Source organism: Microcaecilia unicolor, chromosome 1 (genome assembly GCF_901765095.1).
Source record: "Microcaecilia unicolor chromosome 1, aMicUni1.1, whole genome shotgun sequence".
Classification (NCBI taxonomy): Eukaryota; Metazoa; Chordata; class Amphibia; order Gymnophiona; family Siphonopidae; genus Microcaecilia; species Microcaecilia unicolor.
The window spans coordinates 612,581,829-612,599,552 of record NC_044031.1 but is presented as its reverse complement, the minus strand read 5'-3'; the positions used below and the strand labels follow the sequence as shown (position 1 = coordinate 612,599,552).

The 17,724-nt window shown below is 43.1% G+C and overlaps 1 protein-coding gene across 1 annotated transcript; it reads left to right on the top strand.

Moving 5' to 3' along the window:
• The first annotated feature begins 726 nt into the window (after window positions 1-726).
• On the top strand, window positions 727-13,454 carry LOC115480829 (secreted Ly-6/uPAR-related protein 1-like). The gene is made up of 3 exons (XM_030219762.1): window positions 727-809; window positions 7,708-7,842; window positions 12,663-13,454. The coding sequence occupies exons 1-3, from the start codon at window positions 758-760 to the stop codon at window positions 12,995-12,997; spliced, it is 522 nt and encodes a 173-aa protein (XP_030075622.1). The 5' UTR covers window positions 727-757; the 3' UTR covers window positions 12,998-13,454.
• The last annotated feature ends 4,270 nt before the right edge of the window (window positions 13,455-17,724 follow it).

Below are 17,724 nucleotides of genomic sequence, written 5' to 3'. Positions count from 1 at the left end.
ACCTAGCTCAAAAAGAGACCTTATCTTTTTTTATGCCCTGTTCCGGGTGCCTGATCTGAAGAGCTTAGCTGACAACCAGGACTGTCTGGATGAGACCAGGTTTATAAAAGTTATGCCTATTGCTTTAACTGGATATTCACTGACACTTACCTAGTTAAGTAAGGCACTAAATATAACTGGTTAAAGTTATCAGGATATATTTTCTCTATATAGTTAGGCCTCCTTATTTCATTAAGTTTTGCTGAATAATGCAGAAATTAATTTTATATGTTTATATCCTGCACTGGCCAGAACATAAACCATATCTCTTCACTTTTCCCTTTATGCAGCTAAAGTTTTCTGACCAGGGATCATCGGGAAGCAGGAGGGGAACAGGTGGGGGAGGGGGAGAGGAAACTTGAAATGCAAAGATTCATCTACATAATTTAAGAAGTTACCTGGACAATTTTTTTTAAATATCAGCCTAACAGTTCCAAAGCCTTTGCAAATTAATACATGAAGTGCATAAGTATTGCCATACTGGGAAAGACCCACATTGGGCAAAAGATTTAGCCTGGCGTAATTAGGGCTCCACCCTAGAAACCAGTTGAAGGTGATGAACAGAATTATGACTAATGCATAGAAGTTCTGGAGATTTTCTCTTCCTTATGAATAACATCACTATATGGGTCACACAACCTGAATGCAATTGCTGAGTGGGTATATAAGGTTTCACTAACAGAACCAACTCACTCTAGTCTGAAAACATCACTTGAACATGAGGACCTTTCTGCTCTCCCTGCTGGCCGCAGCTCTCTGTCTGCACATGGGTAAGTGGGACACAGAGATGTTGATCTTGCCTTTCTAGATGACAAGTTATGAAATATCTGCTTTATGATTTCCTGTGTCGCCCTTAATACTTCTGCTTTTCCACATTCAAATAATGCCTCCTGTTTCAACATTTCTATATTTATTTACTCATTTCTTTGATAAATAGCAATGATAATATTGTTAGATATATTAAGAAACAGAACCAAAAATGTTTCAACACACTTTTTTCAATATTAACAACAAATTAGCATAAGCCTAAACTTCTAATGGTCTCAGAGTCCTTCAATACAACCTTCTAATTTTCAAGGTTAAAAGGGATTAAGAGACTTGGGCGTCCCCGACCGTATTATCGAAATGAAAGATGGACGCCCATCTTGTTTTCCCCCGCCCCCTTCACCGGGACATCCTGCGAGGACGTCCTCGGGAAAACTTGGGTGCCCCTTTCGATTATGCCCCTCCATGGCTTCCCAAACTTGTCTTGGGGACCCCACACATTTTTAGGATATCCACAATGAATATGCAGAAGATAAATTGGAAATAGTGAATCTCTGGTGTATGCAAATCTGTCTCATGTACAGTCACTGAGGATATCCTGAAAACCAGCCAGGTGGTGAGTCCCCAGGACTAGCTGAAAAGTCTTGGCCTATAGAAAGAAAGCCGGTAATATATTCCAATGACAAAGAGCAGATGAACCTATGAATTGTCATACTGGGTCAGAACAAAGGTCCATCAAACTAAGGGGTCCTTTTACAAAGGCTTGCTGAAAAATGGCTTGCGGTAGTGTAGGCTTGGGTTTTGGGCGCACGCCGATCCATTTTTTAGCATGCCAGTAAAAAAAGGCCTTTTTAAAATTTTTGCCGAAAATGGACATGCGGCAAAATGAAAATTGCCGCATGTCCATTTTGGGTCTGAGACCTTACTGCCAGCCATTGAACTAGCAGTAAAGAGTCACGCGGTAACCGGGCGGTAATGACCTACGCACACCAAATGCCACTTGGTGTACGTCTGTTACATGTGCCCGAAAATAACAAATATTTTTCAGACATGCGTATTGGACGCGTGCCAAAAATGAAATTACCGCAAGAGCCACGCGGTAGTCGGGCGGTAACTCCATTTTGCCACACATTGGGCACACAGACGCTTACGCAGCTTAGTAAAAGGTACCTATCTAGATCTACAAAATTAGCTGGATTCAATGTTACTAGCTTAACAGTGATTTATGGACTTTTTCTTCAAGAATTGTTGAAACCTTCTTTTAAACTCAGCTATGCTAACTGCTTTTACCACATCCTCCAGAGCAAAGCAGGATGGGACAGAAATGCTTCATTGTAATCTCATTTATCATCCAATTTATCACAATTCAGCCTCCTGTACAGCCTCTTTTATGGCTTTGATAAGCATTTTTTTAAAAATGTGTTTACCTATTTGTTTGTCTCAGCCTCTTTTCTGTGACCTAGCAGTAGAACAGCAAATTTTCATTTCAGGTACAACTATCATTAGTGACTACAGATGTAAAAACTAACAAGTGGGGAAAGCATGTGAAGCATGGCTAACGGAATTCTTTCCACCCCTTCTGTGTATATGTGTGCAGATCTATGTTGTCTTGATGTGTGTCTCTGTGATCTTAGAGGGGAAAAGAGTGGAGTGGGCTGAATGAAGCTGTACACAAACATCCTACCATGGGAGAATAATAACAAAATGAAATCAAGTGTGATAATATATCAAACCTTTATGTGTCACTGTCAACAGATTTTATAAGATGATTTTTATAGTTTTATCTCAGGGTGCCACTATATTCCACAGCATAAAGAAATGTCATGCTTCTCTAGCACTAGTTAGTAGTATACTTTGCTACCAGTACCAAACTACAGGGTTCAGTCATTAGGGGGTGCAATTCTATATATGAGGTGGCTAGAGGGCTCCTGATAGAAGCCTGTTCTATAAAGAAAGTGCCAATGTTCATAACAGGTCTGAAATGCACCTATATTTTACACAGAAGCATTCGCATCAGCTATAGAGCTGGTGTAGCTATGTGTAAATAGTTTAATAGTTAAAAAAAACTCTTGATATACCACTTGTCTTTATCAATCAGAGTGGTGTACAATAATAATTTTATAAACTTCTAGAAAAGAGCGCCAATCCTGATAGGATTGTAACCATTCACCAAGACCAACTCCATTCTCACCAGTAACTAAAACAGGTATTTAAAAACACTTAAAACAATCTTTTATATAAAATCTGCAGACTCTCCAGGAGCCGTTCATTGATATAGTCCAAAGGCTTTCTGGGGAAAACAAAACATTTTTAACTTTACTTTAAATTGCTTAAAAGACTCCTCTCAACTCCAAAGGAAGCTGATTCTTCAGCGTGGGGGCACACTTGAAAAATGCACTATTCCTAGTCACTGTCAACTGTGCCTCTGTATTACTTGGTATTGCCAATAATAAGAAGAACCAGACATCAAGCTTCCCTCTGGGAAATATAGACAAATCATCAGAACCAAATACGAAGGGGTCGCTCCATCAATCCCTTTTGCACAGTGGTGAAAGTCTTATATAGAAAGACATATATTCCACTGGTAACCAATGGTACATGGGTTTACATAATCTCTAAACCCAAACAAATAGCTGCATTCTGCAAAGTACTCAACCTCTTCAATAGATTGAGGCAATCCTAAATATAACATGTTCCCATAGTCCAACTTAGAAATAACATATGAATGCAAAAGATATGCACAGGGCCGGTCTTAGGCAGAGGTGACCAAGGCGAACGCATAGGGCCCCGCGCCTAAGGGGGCCCCGCAAGGCGCGCCTAAGGGGGCCCCGCCCAGCGCCTCAAATCTGCCTCGCTTGTGGCTCCACTCCGACCTCCGCCGCTGCTCGCCTTAGTTGCCTGAGATGATCCCCATTCCCGTGGCTCGGCCACTCCTCTCCCACCGCCACCACCGGCGCGGCATCCACCCCCGGCTTGGGCCCGCTACTAATTGTAGTGGACTTGAACTGAATAATTTCTGGGGAGGGGAGGTTTCATGATAGCATTGTGCTTATTATTTCAATCAGGTTCTTTTGTACAAGTTTAGCTTCATTTGTCTTTATTTGAAATTTCGTAAATAAAAAAATGTTCTAAAAATGGAATAATCTTATCAATGGGGTGGAGCTAGGGTGGGAGTGGAGCTAGGGTGGGGCAGGGCTAAGGTAGGCAGGGCTAGGATGGGGCCCCACCAAATTGGTCTGCATAGGGCCCCGCACTTGCTAAGACCGGCCCTGGATATGCACATAACTTATTGTATTCCATAAGCTACATGCATAATTGTGCATCCCACCCACAAACTGCCCAGACTCTGCCCCTGTATAGGCCCTCATTCCACTTACTAGCTATGTGTTTTATTTATTTATTTGTTACATTTGTATCCCACATTTTCCCACCTATTTGCAGGCTCAATATAGCTTACATAGTGCCGTAGAGGTGTTCGCCAATTCCGGTATGAACAAATACAAAGTGATGTTGTGGTAGAATAAGGTTCATGTGTGACAGATACATTAGGGGATCCTAGAGAGGAAGAGTTAAGTTATGTCCATTACGAGCTTTAGTTTCGTTGTGTTGCAGATATTCAGGCTTTTATGTTGGGTCGGTGGGGTATGCCTTTTTGAACAGGTTTGTTTTTAGTGATTTCCGGAAATTTAGGTGGTCATACGTTGTTTTTATGACTTTTGGCAGTGTGTTCCATAGTTGTGCGCTTAAATAGAAAAAGCTGGATGCATAAGTTGATTTGTATTTGATTCCTTTGCAGCTTGGGTACTGGAGATTTAGGTATGTTCGAGTGTTTCTGGTTGGCAGGTCTATGAGGTCTGTCATCTATCCCGGGGCTTCGCCGTAAATAATTTTATGAACCAGGGTGCAGATTTTGAAAGCAATACATTCTTTGATTGGGAGCCAGTGCAGTTTTTCTCGGAGGGGTTTGGCGCTTTCAAACCGTGTTTTTCCAAATATAAGCCTGGCTGCTGTGTTTTGAGCAGTCTGAAGTTTCTTTATGATTTGTTCTTTGCATCCCGCTTAAATTCCATTGCAGTAGTCTGCGTGGCTTAGTACCACTGATTGTATCAAGTTGCGGAATATTTCCCTCGAGAAGAATGGTTTCACGCGTTTGAGTTTCCACATTGAGTGAAACATTTTATTTATTGTGGATTTTGCTTGGTTCTCTAGTGAGAGGTTCCGGTCAATTGTAACGCCGAGAATTTTCAGGCTGTCTGAGATAGGAAGGGTGTATCCTGGGATGTTTATGTTTGTGGGTTTATACATGTTGTATTGGGTTGAGATAGTGAGATAGTGAGACAGTGTGCTTTTTCTGTGTTGAGTCTGACTTGTTCTGTGTTTCTAGCAGGATTGGTATTCTAGGGTGCTACATTTTTATAGCTCAGGTTATTGTTATTTGAGTCCTGGATGTCCTGCTTTATTGTTTTGTTTCTTAAATCTAGGCCTGAAATGGGTGTTTTGCTGAGTTTGGTTACTGGAGCTTTGTAGGGTTCCTTTCCTCCACTAGCTCTTGCTACCTTAGAATAAATGGTGTTATAGGAGCCCATCTTAATTTTTACGACAGGGCCCATTCAGTCCTAGGTATGCCACTGCGTGTGTATATATATTCTGTATACAGTGGGGGAAATAAGTATTTGATCCCTTGCTGATTTTGTAAGTTTGCCCACTGACAAAGACATGAGCAGCCCATAATTGAAGGGTAGGTTATTGGTAACAGTGAGAGATAGCACATCACAAATTAAATCCGGAAAATCACATTGTGGAAAGTATATGAATTTATTTGCATTCTGCAGAGGGAAATAAGTATTTAATCCCTCTGGCAAACAAGACCTAATACTTGGTGGCAAAACCCTTGTTGGCAAGCACAGCGGTCAGACGTCTTCTGTAGTTGATGATGAGGTTTGCACACATGTCAGGAGGAATTTTGGTCCACTCCTCTTTGCAGATCATCTCTAAATCATTAAGAGTTCTGGGCTGTCGCTTGGCAACTCGCAGCTTCAGCTCCCTCCATAAGTTTTCAATGGGATTAAGGTCTGGTGACTGGCTAGGCCACTCCATGACCCTAATGTGCTTCTTCCTGAGCCACTCCTTTGTTGCCTTGGCTGTATGTTTTGGGTCATTGTCGTGCTGGAAGACCCAGCCACGACCCATTTTTAAGGCCCTGGCGGAGGGAAGGAGGTTGTCACTCAGAATTGTACGGTACATGGCCCCATCCATTCTCCCATTGATGCGGTGAAGTAGTCCTGTGCCCTTAGCAGAGAAACACCCCCAAAACATAACATTTCCACCTCCATGCTTGACAGTGGGGACGGTGTTCTTTGGGTCATAGGCAGCATTTCTCTTCCTCCAAACACGGCGAGTTGAGTTCATGCCAAAGAGCTCAATTTTTGTCTCATCTGACCACAGCACCTTCTCCCAATCACTCTCGGCATCATCCAGGTGTTCACTGGCAAACTTCAGACGGGCCGTCACATGTGCCTTCCGGAGCAGGGGGACCTTGCGGGCACTGCAGGATTGCAATCCGTTATGTCGTAATGTGTTACCAATGGTTTTCGTGGTGACAGTGGTCCCAGCTGCCTTGAGATCATTGACAAGTTCCCCCCTTGTAGTTGAAGGCTGATTTCTAACCTTCCTCATGATCAAGGATACCCCACGAGGTGAGATTTTGCGTGGAGCCCCAGATCTTTGTCGATTGACAGTCATTTTGTACTTCTTCCATTTTCTTACTATGGCACCAACAGTTGTCTCCTTCTCGCCCAGCGTCTTACTGATGGTTTTGTAGCCCATTCCAGCCTTGTGCAGGTGTATGATCTTGTCCCTGACATCCTTAGACAGCTCCTTGCTCTTGGCCATTTTGTAGAGGTTAGAGTCTGACTGATTCACTGAGTCTGTGGACAGGTGTCTTTCATACAGGTGACCATTGCCGACAGCTGTCTGTCATGCAGGTAACGAGTTGATTTGGAGCATCTACCTGGTCTGTAGGGGCCAGATCTCTTACTGGTTGGTGGGGGATCAAATACTTATTTCCCTCTGCAGAATGCAAATAAATTCATATACTTTCCACAATGTGATTTTCCGGATTTAATTTGTGATGTGCTATCTCTCACTGTTACCAATAACCTACCCTTCAATTATGGGCTGCTCATGTCTTTGTCAGTGGGCAAACTTACAAAATCAGCAAGGGATCAAATACTTATTTCCCCCACTGTATGTGTTGGTGTTTCATGTGAGTATGTTTCATTTGTGCATGTTTGTGTTTTGTCTATCTGTCTATGATGGGAAAGTAGAGAAGAAGTGAGAGGAAGTCTGGAAGGAGCAATTCCCTAACTGCTATGTATCAGTTTCTGTGCTGGAGAATTTGGAAAAGCTTCTCCCATTGGGCTATTTGGGTAGGAGGAGCTTATTTCTCTGGAACCCCAAATTCAATATAACCTATTTTCAAATTGTGTCTTTTCATCAGTATTCTTGTGATGTCAAATTTGGTCTTGTTCTGTTATATTTTTGGAATGTTATTTTGCCCCTAGACCAGCAAAGGGACAGACAAGCAGACATGTTTAATCCTGTAAGATATAATTATTGTCCAAAATCCATTGGGTTGGAAAGATAAAAAGTGAAAGTTTGTTTTATGCTAAATCTTATGTTTATGCCCCTGTATTACACAATCATAATTAGCCAGATAAATTTGGTTAGGAACATGAACTCCTCCTCACCCTCTTCTTCTGTCTCTTTGGGATTTTTCTATCCCCTACCCTACCCTACAGCTTTGCCTCTTCAGTACTGATTGACTCTGGAACTAGAGAAACATGGAATATAATCATCAATTCATAAAATATACTAAAATACATTTATTGATTACTCTTCCAGGTCATGCTTTGAAGTGTTACGCATGTATGCCACAGCAAAGCCACAACAACTGTCTGCAAGAGACTCTTTGTTCCTCAAATGACACCCACTGTGTGACTCTTGTTGTACCACCCACAACATCCAATGACAACCCAGGTACAGTATACCATATACTATATCTACACTGTGGACACCTCTGACTACTTAATGACACCCAGGGGAAGATAGGTTCTGTTGCATAGAATATGGAACCAGAAATTAAGAGAACTCCTTTACCACAATGTACTGTGATTTTCAGTAGGTCACATCATCTCTTTGTGCTTAAGATCTCTTCCTAGCTCTTTCACAGACCCTCTGTGACACACTTGGAAAGGCACTTAATTTTCGCTAGTTCCGTTTACTCAACACTAAATGAGGAATAATAACAACTGGGCTGATATTGAAAGTGATTTAACTGGGAAGGAGAGGCTTCTGCCTCATTAAATTGGGGTTTCCAGGCCAGGCACTGATAGTCAGTGGCCTTTAAACAGACAGTACCATTGAATATCAGTTGTGACCAATGTGGCACTATTTGGTTAATCCATTATACAAACACTGACCACCATGGGTCCGACATGTTTTCCTCCTCCACCCATAGAGGTTTTCATGTAGTGTGGACACCAAAAATGTGCTGCCAGGTCATGCATCCTAGAGGTGGCATTAGAGGTACTTTGGATGTGTTAAAGGTCATGTTTTTGGAATAATTGTGGGTGAAATGTGTTGCATGATTCATACATCCCAAGCACTATAGTGAGTAGCAAGTGCCAAATACATGGCGACTACTGAATCTTTTTAGATTGTCTGTTTGTGATAATTTGCTAACAGAATAAAAAGTTATAAGTAGTCTGGAAATTTTATGCACTGCAACAAATGAGGCTCTTCAGCTTGGAGGCGGGACGGCTGAGGGGAGATATGTGGAATGGGTAAATGTTAATTGATTGTTTACTCTTTCAAAAAGTACAAAGACTATTGAACATGTCATGAAGTTACTATTGGGCTTATTTTCGAAAGAGAAGGGCGCCCATCTTTCGATACAAATCGGGAGATGGGTGTCCTTCTCCCAGGGTTGCCCAAATTGGCATAATCGAAAGCCGATTTTGGGCGTCCTCAACTGCTTTCCGTTGCAGGGACAACCAAAGATGGGTGTGTCGGAAGCATAGCAAAGGCGGGATGGGGGCGTGTCTAACACATGGGCTCCTTGACCGATAATGAAAAAAAGAAGGGTGTCCTTGATGAGCACTTGGGCGACTTTACTTGGTCCATTTTTTCTTGCGACCAAACCTCAAAAAGGTGCCCGAACTGACCAGATGACCACCAGAGGGAATCGGGGATGACTTCCCCTTACTCCCCCAATGGTCATTAACCCCCTCCCACCCTCAAAAAACAACTTTAAAAATATTTTGTGCCAGCCTCTATGCCAGCCTCAAATGTCATACTCAGCTCCATCGCAGCAGTATGCAGGTCCCTGGAGCAGTTTTACTGGGTGCAGTGCACTTCAGGCAGGCGGACCCAGGCCCATCCCCCCCTACCTGTTACACTTGTGGTGGTAAATGTGAGCCCTCCAAAACCCACTGTACCCACATCTAGGTGCCTCCCTTCACCCATAAGGGCTATGGTAGTGGTGTACAGTTGTGGGGAGTGGTTTTTTGGGGGACTCAGCACACAAGGTAAGGGAGCTATGCACTTGGGAGCAATTTGTGAAGTCCACTGCAGTGCCCCCTAGGGTGCCTGGTTGATGTCCTGGCATGTCAGGGGGACCAGTGCACTACGAATGCTGGCTCCTCCTATGACCAAATGGATGTCCTCAGGAAAACTTGGGCGCTCCGTTCGATTATGCCCCTTCACATAGTAGTTCTTTAAGCACAGACTCAGGTCCCCCCCCTGCTTCTAGGGACAAACCTATCTTTTATATAAAAAACTTTATCACTAATTGAGTCACATGGGACCCTTTTGCTTTCCACTGCCCCTATCCCAGGAGTTCATGGGAGTTGTGCTGCTTAACAGCTACATTGGCTTATAAACCTATTCAGTGGTGTCCCTACCATTAGGTCAACTGAGTCAGGAGCCTCAGACAGCACTAATTATGGACAGCATCTTTCCCCCTTTGTTTCTCAACTCCCCTTCCCAGCCTACCTCCTTTTCTTTATTTTTCAAAGGGCGGCAGCCGTAGCGATCCCATACACTGCCCTGCTGCCATCATACTGCTGCCCACTTCTCTGACATAACTTCCTGTTTTCTTAGAGTACAAAGGAGACTGTGGTGCCTGTGGCAGGGCAGTATATGGAGATCACTGCCACCTCTGACGTTTGAAAACAACAACAACAAAAAAGAAGCTAGGCTCGGAGTTGGGGCGTAGAGATGCTAGACTGCAGCTGGGGGTGGGAAGGAGTTGGCAGGAGGGCACGATGCTGGGGGGCCAGTGCTCAATTTCATCCCTGCCTCAGGTGGCAGATTGTCTTGAGCCGTCCTTCAGCCTATTCAGCATCTCCCTTTGCTTAAGGTGGTGCCAATTCCTGTGCTCATAAAAAGGGCAGTTTTATAACTGGGAGTGTGCGGTTACATTCACCATGAGTACATAACTGCAATGATCTCACCACTCACATGCGAATGTGCACTATATCCTATAGCACATAACTACAGGATTACCCGTGGATGGAGCATGGGAGAGACATGTGTCTCCAACTTATTTGCATAGCTTATAGAATACAGCAAAGATACTTCTGTAGCAGGTATTCTCCAAGGACAGCAGGCCTTATGATCTCACATGTGGGTAATACAGTCCTGCGATGCCTGGTCCAGAGCTTGTAACAAGCTTTTTAGAGATCTTTAGAGCACGAGACATGCTCCATTGCGCATGTGCAAGTGCCTTCTCACCTGCCATGAGAGCATGGAAGCAGAAGTACCATACTAAACCATAATATAAGAGGAGACAACCCCAAGGGGAGGAGGGAGGGTATGTGAGACTATAAGCCTGCTGTCCTTGGAGAATACCTACTATAGGTAAAGATCTTCGCTATCTTCGAGGACAAGCAGGCCTATAATTCTCACTTGTGGGGAATCCTTAGCTACCAGGCTACGAAGACACAGAACACAGCAGGTAAATGTTCATGCCCCAGACACTGGAGACACCAAGAATGGTCCTACAGCACTTAAAGCCACTGGGAACCTTCGATGACATGGAAGGAAAAACAGTCATGGCTAAATCAAAAGACTTGGTGCCTAAAAAAGGGGTGAAGCAGCAGAAAATAAAATGAGGGAAGAACCCGACTGGAGTCTGGGCCTAAATACTGCCTACTGATGCGGAATAATAAAGGAAACTTAAAAGATGGAAACCAGAAAACTAAAACGTAAGGGAGAAAGAAAAAAAGAAAGATACTACCCTGCAAAACAGGGCAACAAAAAGACGGGAAGGCACAAAAAGATACTCTAACTGGACCAGAGATGTGAGGAGTGGTCAAAAATAGCATTCACTCCTCACTGCAGAAACAAGAGAACTGCTGCTCCCACGCTCTTGTAGAATTATGTCCTGCTTGTCCTCATGATTCACTTAAACAACCCATTTACTCCTACCATTGACCTGGCATAGGTGTTCGTGTGTCTAAATTGAGGCACATCAGTTTAAGTTCACACTGTTTATGCTGTTGGGGTCCATATAAGGTGGCACCCTGTCATACAGTTGTCCCCATAGCCTCTGATGTTCATTCCCTGTTTGAGCTTAGAACTGGCTGCTCATCACTTTACTCATGGTGATTCTGACATACAGGATGAAGGCTGTGAGTGAACAAGAGAAATTAAAATCATGATACTGATGCTAGAGTGGAGAAGTGGCCTAGTGGTTAGCGTGGTGGACTTTGGTCCTGGGGAACTGGGTTCGATTCCCACTGTAGGCACAGGTAGCTCCTTGTGACTCTGGGCAAGTCACTTAACCATCCATTGCCCCAGGTACAAATAAGTACCTGTATATAATATGTAAGCCACATTGAACCTGCTATGAGTGGGAAAGCACGGGGTACAAATGTAACAAAAATAAATAAAACATTTTCCCTTAGATATAGAATGGAAGCTTTATTATATCAGATGCTTAAAGCGATGGCTCCCAACCCAGTCCGAACCAATAGGGAGATAATATAAAAAAAACAGTTTATTCTGAATAAACTGTTTTTTTTATATTATCTCCCTATTGGTTTGCGCATTTGTCAGCCTCTACTTTTGCTGTTTTGCTTTGACTCTCCATGGAGGCTCCTCCTGTCTTCTTGGATTTGCTCCCAATCCAGTCCTCCAGGTACATCCAGCCACTCTGCATTTTAGGATATCTCAAAGAATATGCATGATCTCCACTCATTGGAGGAAATGCCTGCAAATCTCTCTCATGCATGTTCATTGTGGGACTCCTGAAAACCTGACCAGTTGGCTGTGCCCTGAGAACTACCGCCTTAAGTGGAGATGCTCAAAAGTGTCTTGCTGTCCAACCTAGCATTACCTAGTTATAACAGAGCACTGTAAAATCCTCCTGGGGACTGCCTAATATTTTACTGCTCAAAAGATGGTTTTAGGAGGGGAAGGGTCAAGGGAATGGAGGACTGAGTCAGCTAATATCCATCTTCTGCAGTAGCCACCTAAGCTCAGGAGTTTTCTCCATTCAACATTACTCTCGGTGATTATGTTCTGGTCTGCTAGATTTAGGAATATCTTTACTTGCAGCCCAGCTGACAACCATGCAATTGAAATTGTATCTAAAGATAGACAGATCTTGCCAGGTATTTGTGACCTGGATTGGCCACTGTTGGAAACAGGATGCTGGGCTTGATGGGACTTTGGTCTGTCCCAGTATGGCAATACTTATGTACTTATGATATAACCTGGCCCTCTGGCTTCCTGATCAGCATGAATTTTATTTGTGTCCCTTACTGTTTTTATTTCCTTTTGTTGTTGTTTAGGACACAATGAAGTTCCCATGATCGTTAAAACGTGTAACAGCACATGTTCATCAGGAGTCCATGAATTCAATGGAATTAAATATTATGCTTCCTGCTGCCAGACTGACCTGTGCAATTACAGCGGAGGCATAAGTGAAGCAACAACTAGAGGGACAAGCGGAACAACGAGTGGACAGACAAACGGAACAACGAGCGGACAGACAAACAAAACAATGAGTGCACAGACAAGCGGAATGAGTGGACAAACAAATGGAGCAATGAGTGTGCAAATCAACAACCAGGTCCTGGTCATCTCAGTGGGTCTCATCGGTACCCTGCTGCGAGTTGGCCTCTAAAATGCAAAGAGATGGACTGATTTCCCTCCGGCTTCTTCTCATTCTCAGCCTGGGAGATAAAACTCTGCTAGAATAGGTTCTAAATACACTCAGCCACAATGAGTTTATTTAATCTTATACACTTCGGGTAATGCATTCTGTAAAAATCTCTGCTTGGGCTGTGCACCAACTCAACTTGTACAGGACATATTCAAAACAGCAAAATGTCAGCAGTTATTAAATCATAATGCATTGGTTTGGATTTTTCATACTAATATTGGAAATGATTTTATAAAGAAGGCACTGGCATTTAGGGGCCAAGAATGGGTGTAAATAATCAGGATGTCGCCATGTATGCATGTATGAGTGCCTGTATGCTGTAAACCAGGACCTCTCGGTGCAGCCACAGGATAGAACAATCTCCTCCAGCCACGGGCTCCCGGTACAGTCAAGAAATAAATTCCACCAGCAACTTCAATCTTAAGGACTTTATTCCATGCAGGTTTCTAGTAGACCTGATACACAGTTCCAACAGCAGCATTCACCTTCAATCTTAAGCACATATAAGCCACCTGAAAGTGTGTGGCAAATAGTCCCCTTTAAGCAGTAGGCTATCAGCACATACCAGGATTCAATACAGGCTCACAGTCAGCTCCAGTCTGGGCTCTTTATTCAGTGCACAATAAGCAGTAGGTCAGTTCCAAATAGAAACAGTTCATTCAGTTCATCATCACAGTTAAATCACAAAGCAGCAGTTTCTACCTTCTACTCTCTTCACCTTCAAGAGGGTTCAATACTTTAGGGACTTCTCATACCCAAGGGATTTTACCCTGCATCAGCTTCACTGGTAAATTCAATAATTTAGGGACCTCTCTTACCCAAGGATTTTCAGCCTGCAACTGCTTCTCTCTCCTGGGACTCCTTCCCACCTGCCTAATCAATCCCTGGCTTCTGCTCTCACAACCAATCATTCTCCTCCCATTAGCTTCCCCAACACCCATACCAGCTGAGTTAAGCATTGGACTAATGATGAGCTCCTGCACACAGGGTTTCCTATCTCTCCTCACACCCATGTCTTCTCCCATTGCAGCTAGGAGTCCAGTCCAGGTTCCTCATCTCACCCCCTAGCTCCTTGCCTGCAATGCCTTCTGGGACTTGTATTTCAAACTGGCACTGCCTTAACCCAACTATCCTGTATGTGACTTTATCACAATGCACGTAAATGCCAATATTCCAGCTGCACTCAATTCTATAAAATATATTGGTGCATAGTTTAAAGGTGGATGTTCATATGAGTGGAGCACAGGTGCAGCACTCAGTTACATTCGTAAATGATAGAACACTATAATTTATGAGCATTTTTTATTAATATTCAGAGCTACTGAATTTAAAATAAACCAGAGAAAATATTTCCTCATTCAATGTATAATTAAACTGTAGAATTTGTTGCCAGTGCATGTGGTAAAACCAGTTAGTTTAGCAGGGTTTAAAAAAGGTTTGGATACTTTCCTAAAAGAAAAGTCCATATGCCATTATTAAGATGGACTTGGGAAAATCTACTGCTTATTTCTTCTGTTTTACTCTTTTGAGATCTTGCCAGGCACTTGTGACTTGGATTGGCCACTGTTGATGGATCGTCAGTCTGTTCCAGTATGGCAACTCTTATGTTCTTATGTAATTTTGCTCTATAACTTTATTTTGCACTTTTAAAAATATGTTTATCACTTACAGGGACTGAAGTTGCCATACCATCTATTCCTGGTCTGTGCCAGCACTGAGGGTTTTTTTTTTTTAAAACTAAAGATTAGCTTGAGTTATCTGCAGCAGGGCCTATTTTATTCCTATGGGCCCTGCTGCAGATAACTTGAGCTAATCTTTAGTAAAAGACCTCCTGATTCTGTTATGATTCACCAACATAAGAGAAAGAAACATAACTGATTGGTGCTATATATTTTTGAATACGATAGAATACATGTGTTAATGTATATTATTGCCCTTCTACTGTGCACTTTTGTGCAGTAGACCACCCTGTACTGACACAAGGGTCTTAAGTGTAAGGTAGGGATTGAATAGTTCCTGGGCAAGTGTCTTGATTTACTGTGTCTCTAAACTTGAGTCCCTCTCATTGCATAACTAGGTGTGTTTGCTATGAGTTCAGAGCCACTTTCTTCCAGGAGTGTATGGGGGGGGGGGAGGGAGGGAGGGAAGGTAGACAAAGCTGTTGTAATGATGATTGCCAGAGAATGTAGTAAAAGCAGTTAGCTTAGCAGGGTTTAAAAAAGCTTTGGCTACTTTCTTAAAATAAAAGTCCATATGACATTATTAAGATGGACTTGGGAAAAAGAAAAAGACAGAAGGGGGTGCCTGGAGGTTCTCTTTAGCTTATGGAGAAAAGTGAGACCTCAGGTAGACTTGGTTCCCCATGAGAGATTCCTGCCACCCCTAATGTGATAGGGATCCAGTAAATGTAAATCAGCTTGGGTCTTAGGAACGTTCCTGTTGTTCTTAGAAAAGAGTGAGTGAGAGGAGTGCACGGAAGGACTTGTCTTCATGTCGGTGGAGGGAGAAGAGTAAAGCTCTGGTAAATAGTACTGTAGCCACTGAAGAAACCATAACTACCTCAAGTATTTCTTTTCCTACCAGTCACCTTGATTGATGTCTGTTCATGTTGCTTGATCCCACTGGGTTACAATAAATTGGAGTTCAAATTATCTGCCAGTAGGGATGGACAATTATTTACAACAGAAGAAATGGTCATTTTCTGTCCTTGGCAAGCAAAAATGGGGCAGGTTTTCATTTACCAATGATGGGTTTTGCAAATGACAGCTTCCACCTTGCAATCCAAGGCACGCCCAGCCTCCTTGTGATCCAAGAATGCCCCCCCCCCCCCCCCCCACACACACACACACCTGCCTCAGGCCTACCTCCCTAGTGGTCTTGAGGAGTCTATGAGACTATTGAGAAAGGTCATTGCTGTCATATTGCATGCGGCCATAGCCATCAGCAGGAGCAGCTCAGCATTGTTCCTGCCCCAATGGACACCACTAAACCATCAGGGATGCCGGCCTGTGGAAGGCCTTGGATGGCAGAGACAGAGGGAGACAGAATAGTTTTGTTCTGTGTCATCTCCCATGATGATACAAGGTGAAACCTTGGAACAAAACAAATATTCCTCAAAATAACATGGAAAGTGCACAAAAGAAACATATTCTGGCTGCCCATCCCTATCTGCAAGTGTGTGGAGTAGATTCTCTTACATCAGCACCCACTTTTCCCCATGCCCCACCCCATTTCCAGGGCGTAAAATGGTGCGCTAACAAGAAACCAGAACATCTTTAAAGAGTAAAGACCTTGAAGAAGTTTCTTCGCCCCACTCCACAGGATCCACCATCGTTTCTTGTTGGTGCAGACCCAGATACTGCCCTTGAATAGGTGCCTGCCACTATTTCTGAGGCAGTATATGAAATATTGTCTAAACTTGGAAACTATATATAAGGAGGAGGATTTGGCTTCCATAGAAATAAGAAGTGTATTCGGTGACTATTTCCGATGGGATGCACCCTTTATATTTTAACCGTGTAAATAAAGTCAACTCATTTGGGAATCATATCGGATGTGTGGCTTGAAATTTTTTCTGTTGTTTGATAAAGAGTTTATAGGCGCCCACAAAGATGACTTGTTAATCCTTCACAGTAGGGATGTGCATTTGTTAGTGGATATTCCGTTTACATGGTCGCATTAGGTTTTACAGTATGCAAAACTGATTTAACATGCTATGAATTAAGACACGTACAATTGATTAGTTCAAGTTAAAGAGCTCTAATGTGCATTACAAAAATGTTTATTAAAATGAATGTGTGAAATGAACTAAAAAGCACCCAAAAATTGAGAAAAAATTGGAAAAATCTGAAAATGAATGGAAAATGTTGGCCATGCACATCCACTGAGCAACTCCTAAACCCAACAGTACTATTTTCCCTGAGTAAACATATATATGAGTAGCAGGCTGCCAAAATGTTCTTTCCTAAGTGTTTGCAGGAAGAAGATTCTGGATTACTGCTCCAGAGATATGCCAGTGAAATCTGAATATGAGGCAGTCCATCCTGGGGAAGTAGCTTTAACTTTTGGAGGGGAGTATAAAATCTACAGTTACCGGTTGAGCACCTGTCATTTCACCTCCCAGGACAAAAAATCTGCAAGAGCATGCTCTTGGCCCACCCACAATGTTTCACCTGATAGTGTGAAAAGTTTGAAGGCTGTAGAATCACCGCATTACACGTGCATTTGACTCCTTATGTTGAGCCATCCACTGTAGAGGTTGATGGTCAGTGTCCAGCAGGAGGTTTTGGCCCAGCAGATAGTACTGGAATGTCTGCAGGGCCCACTTGATCACAAAAGCTTCCTTCTCAATCACCGCATAGTTCTCTCTCTCGGAACAGTTTCCAGCTAATGTATGCCACCGGATGGTCTTCCTGGGCAGAACGGTTCAAAGACCAACCTCTGATGCATCAGCCTGTATGATAAAGGGCCAGTTAAAGTCCAGGCTAACCAGCACTGGCTGTGAGCAACCAGTCTTCTTCACAGTTTGGAAGGCTGCATCCAATTCTTTCATCCAGTGTATCTTCTCGGGGGCCTTCTTCTATAGGAGGCGACTTAGCTGTTCCTCTTTCTCAGCAAACCCAGGAATAAACTGGCGGTAATACCACATGATCCCCAAGAAGGCTCATACTTGCTTCTTCATCTGGGGT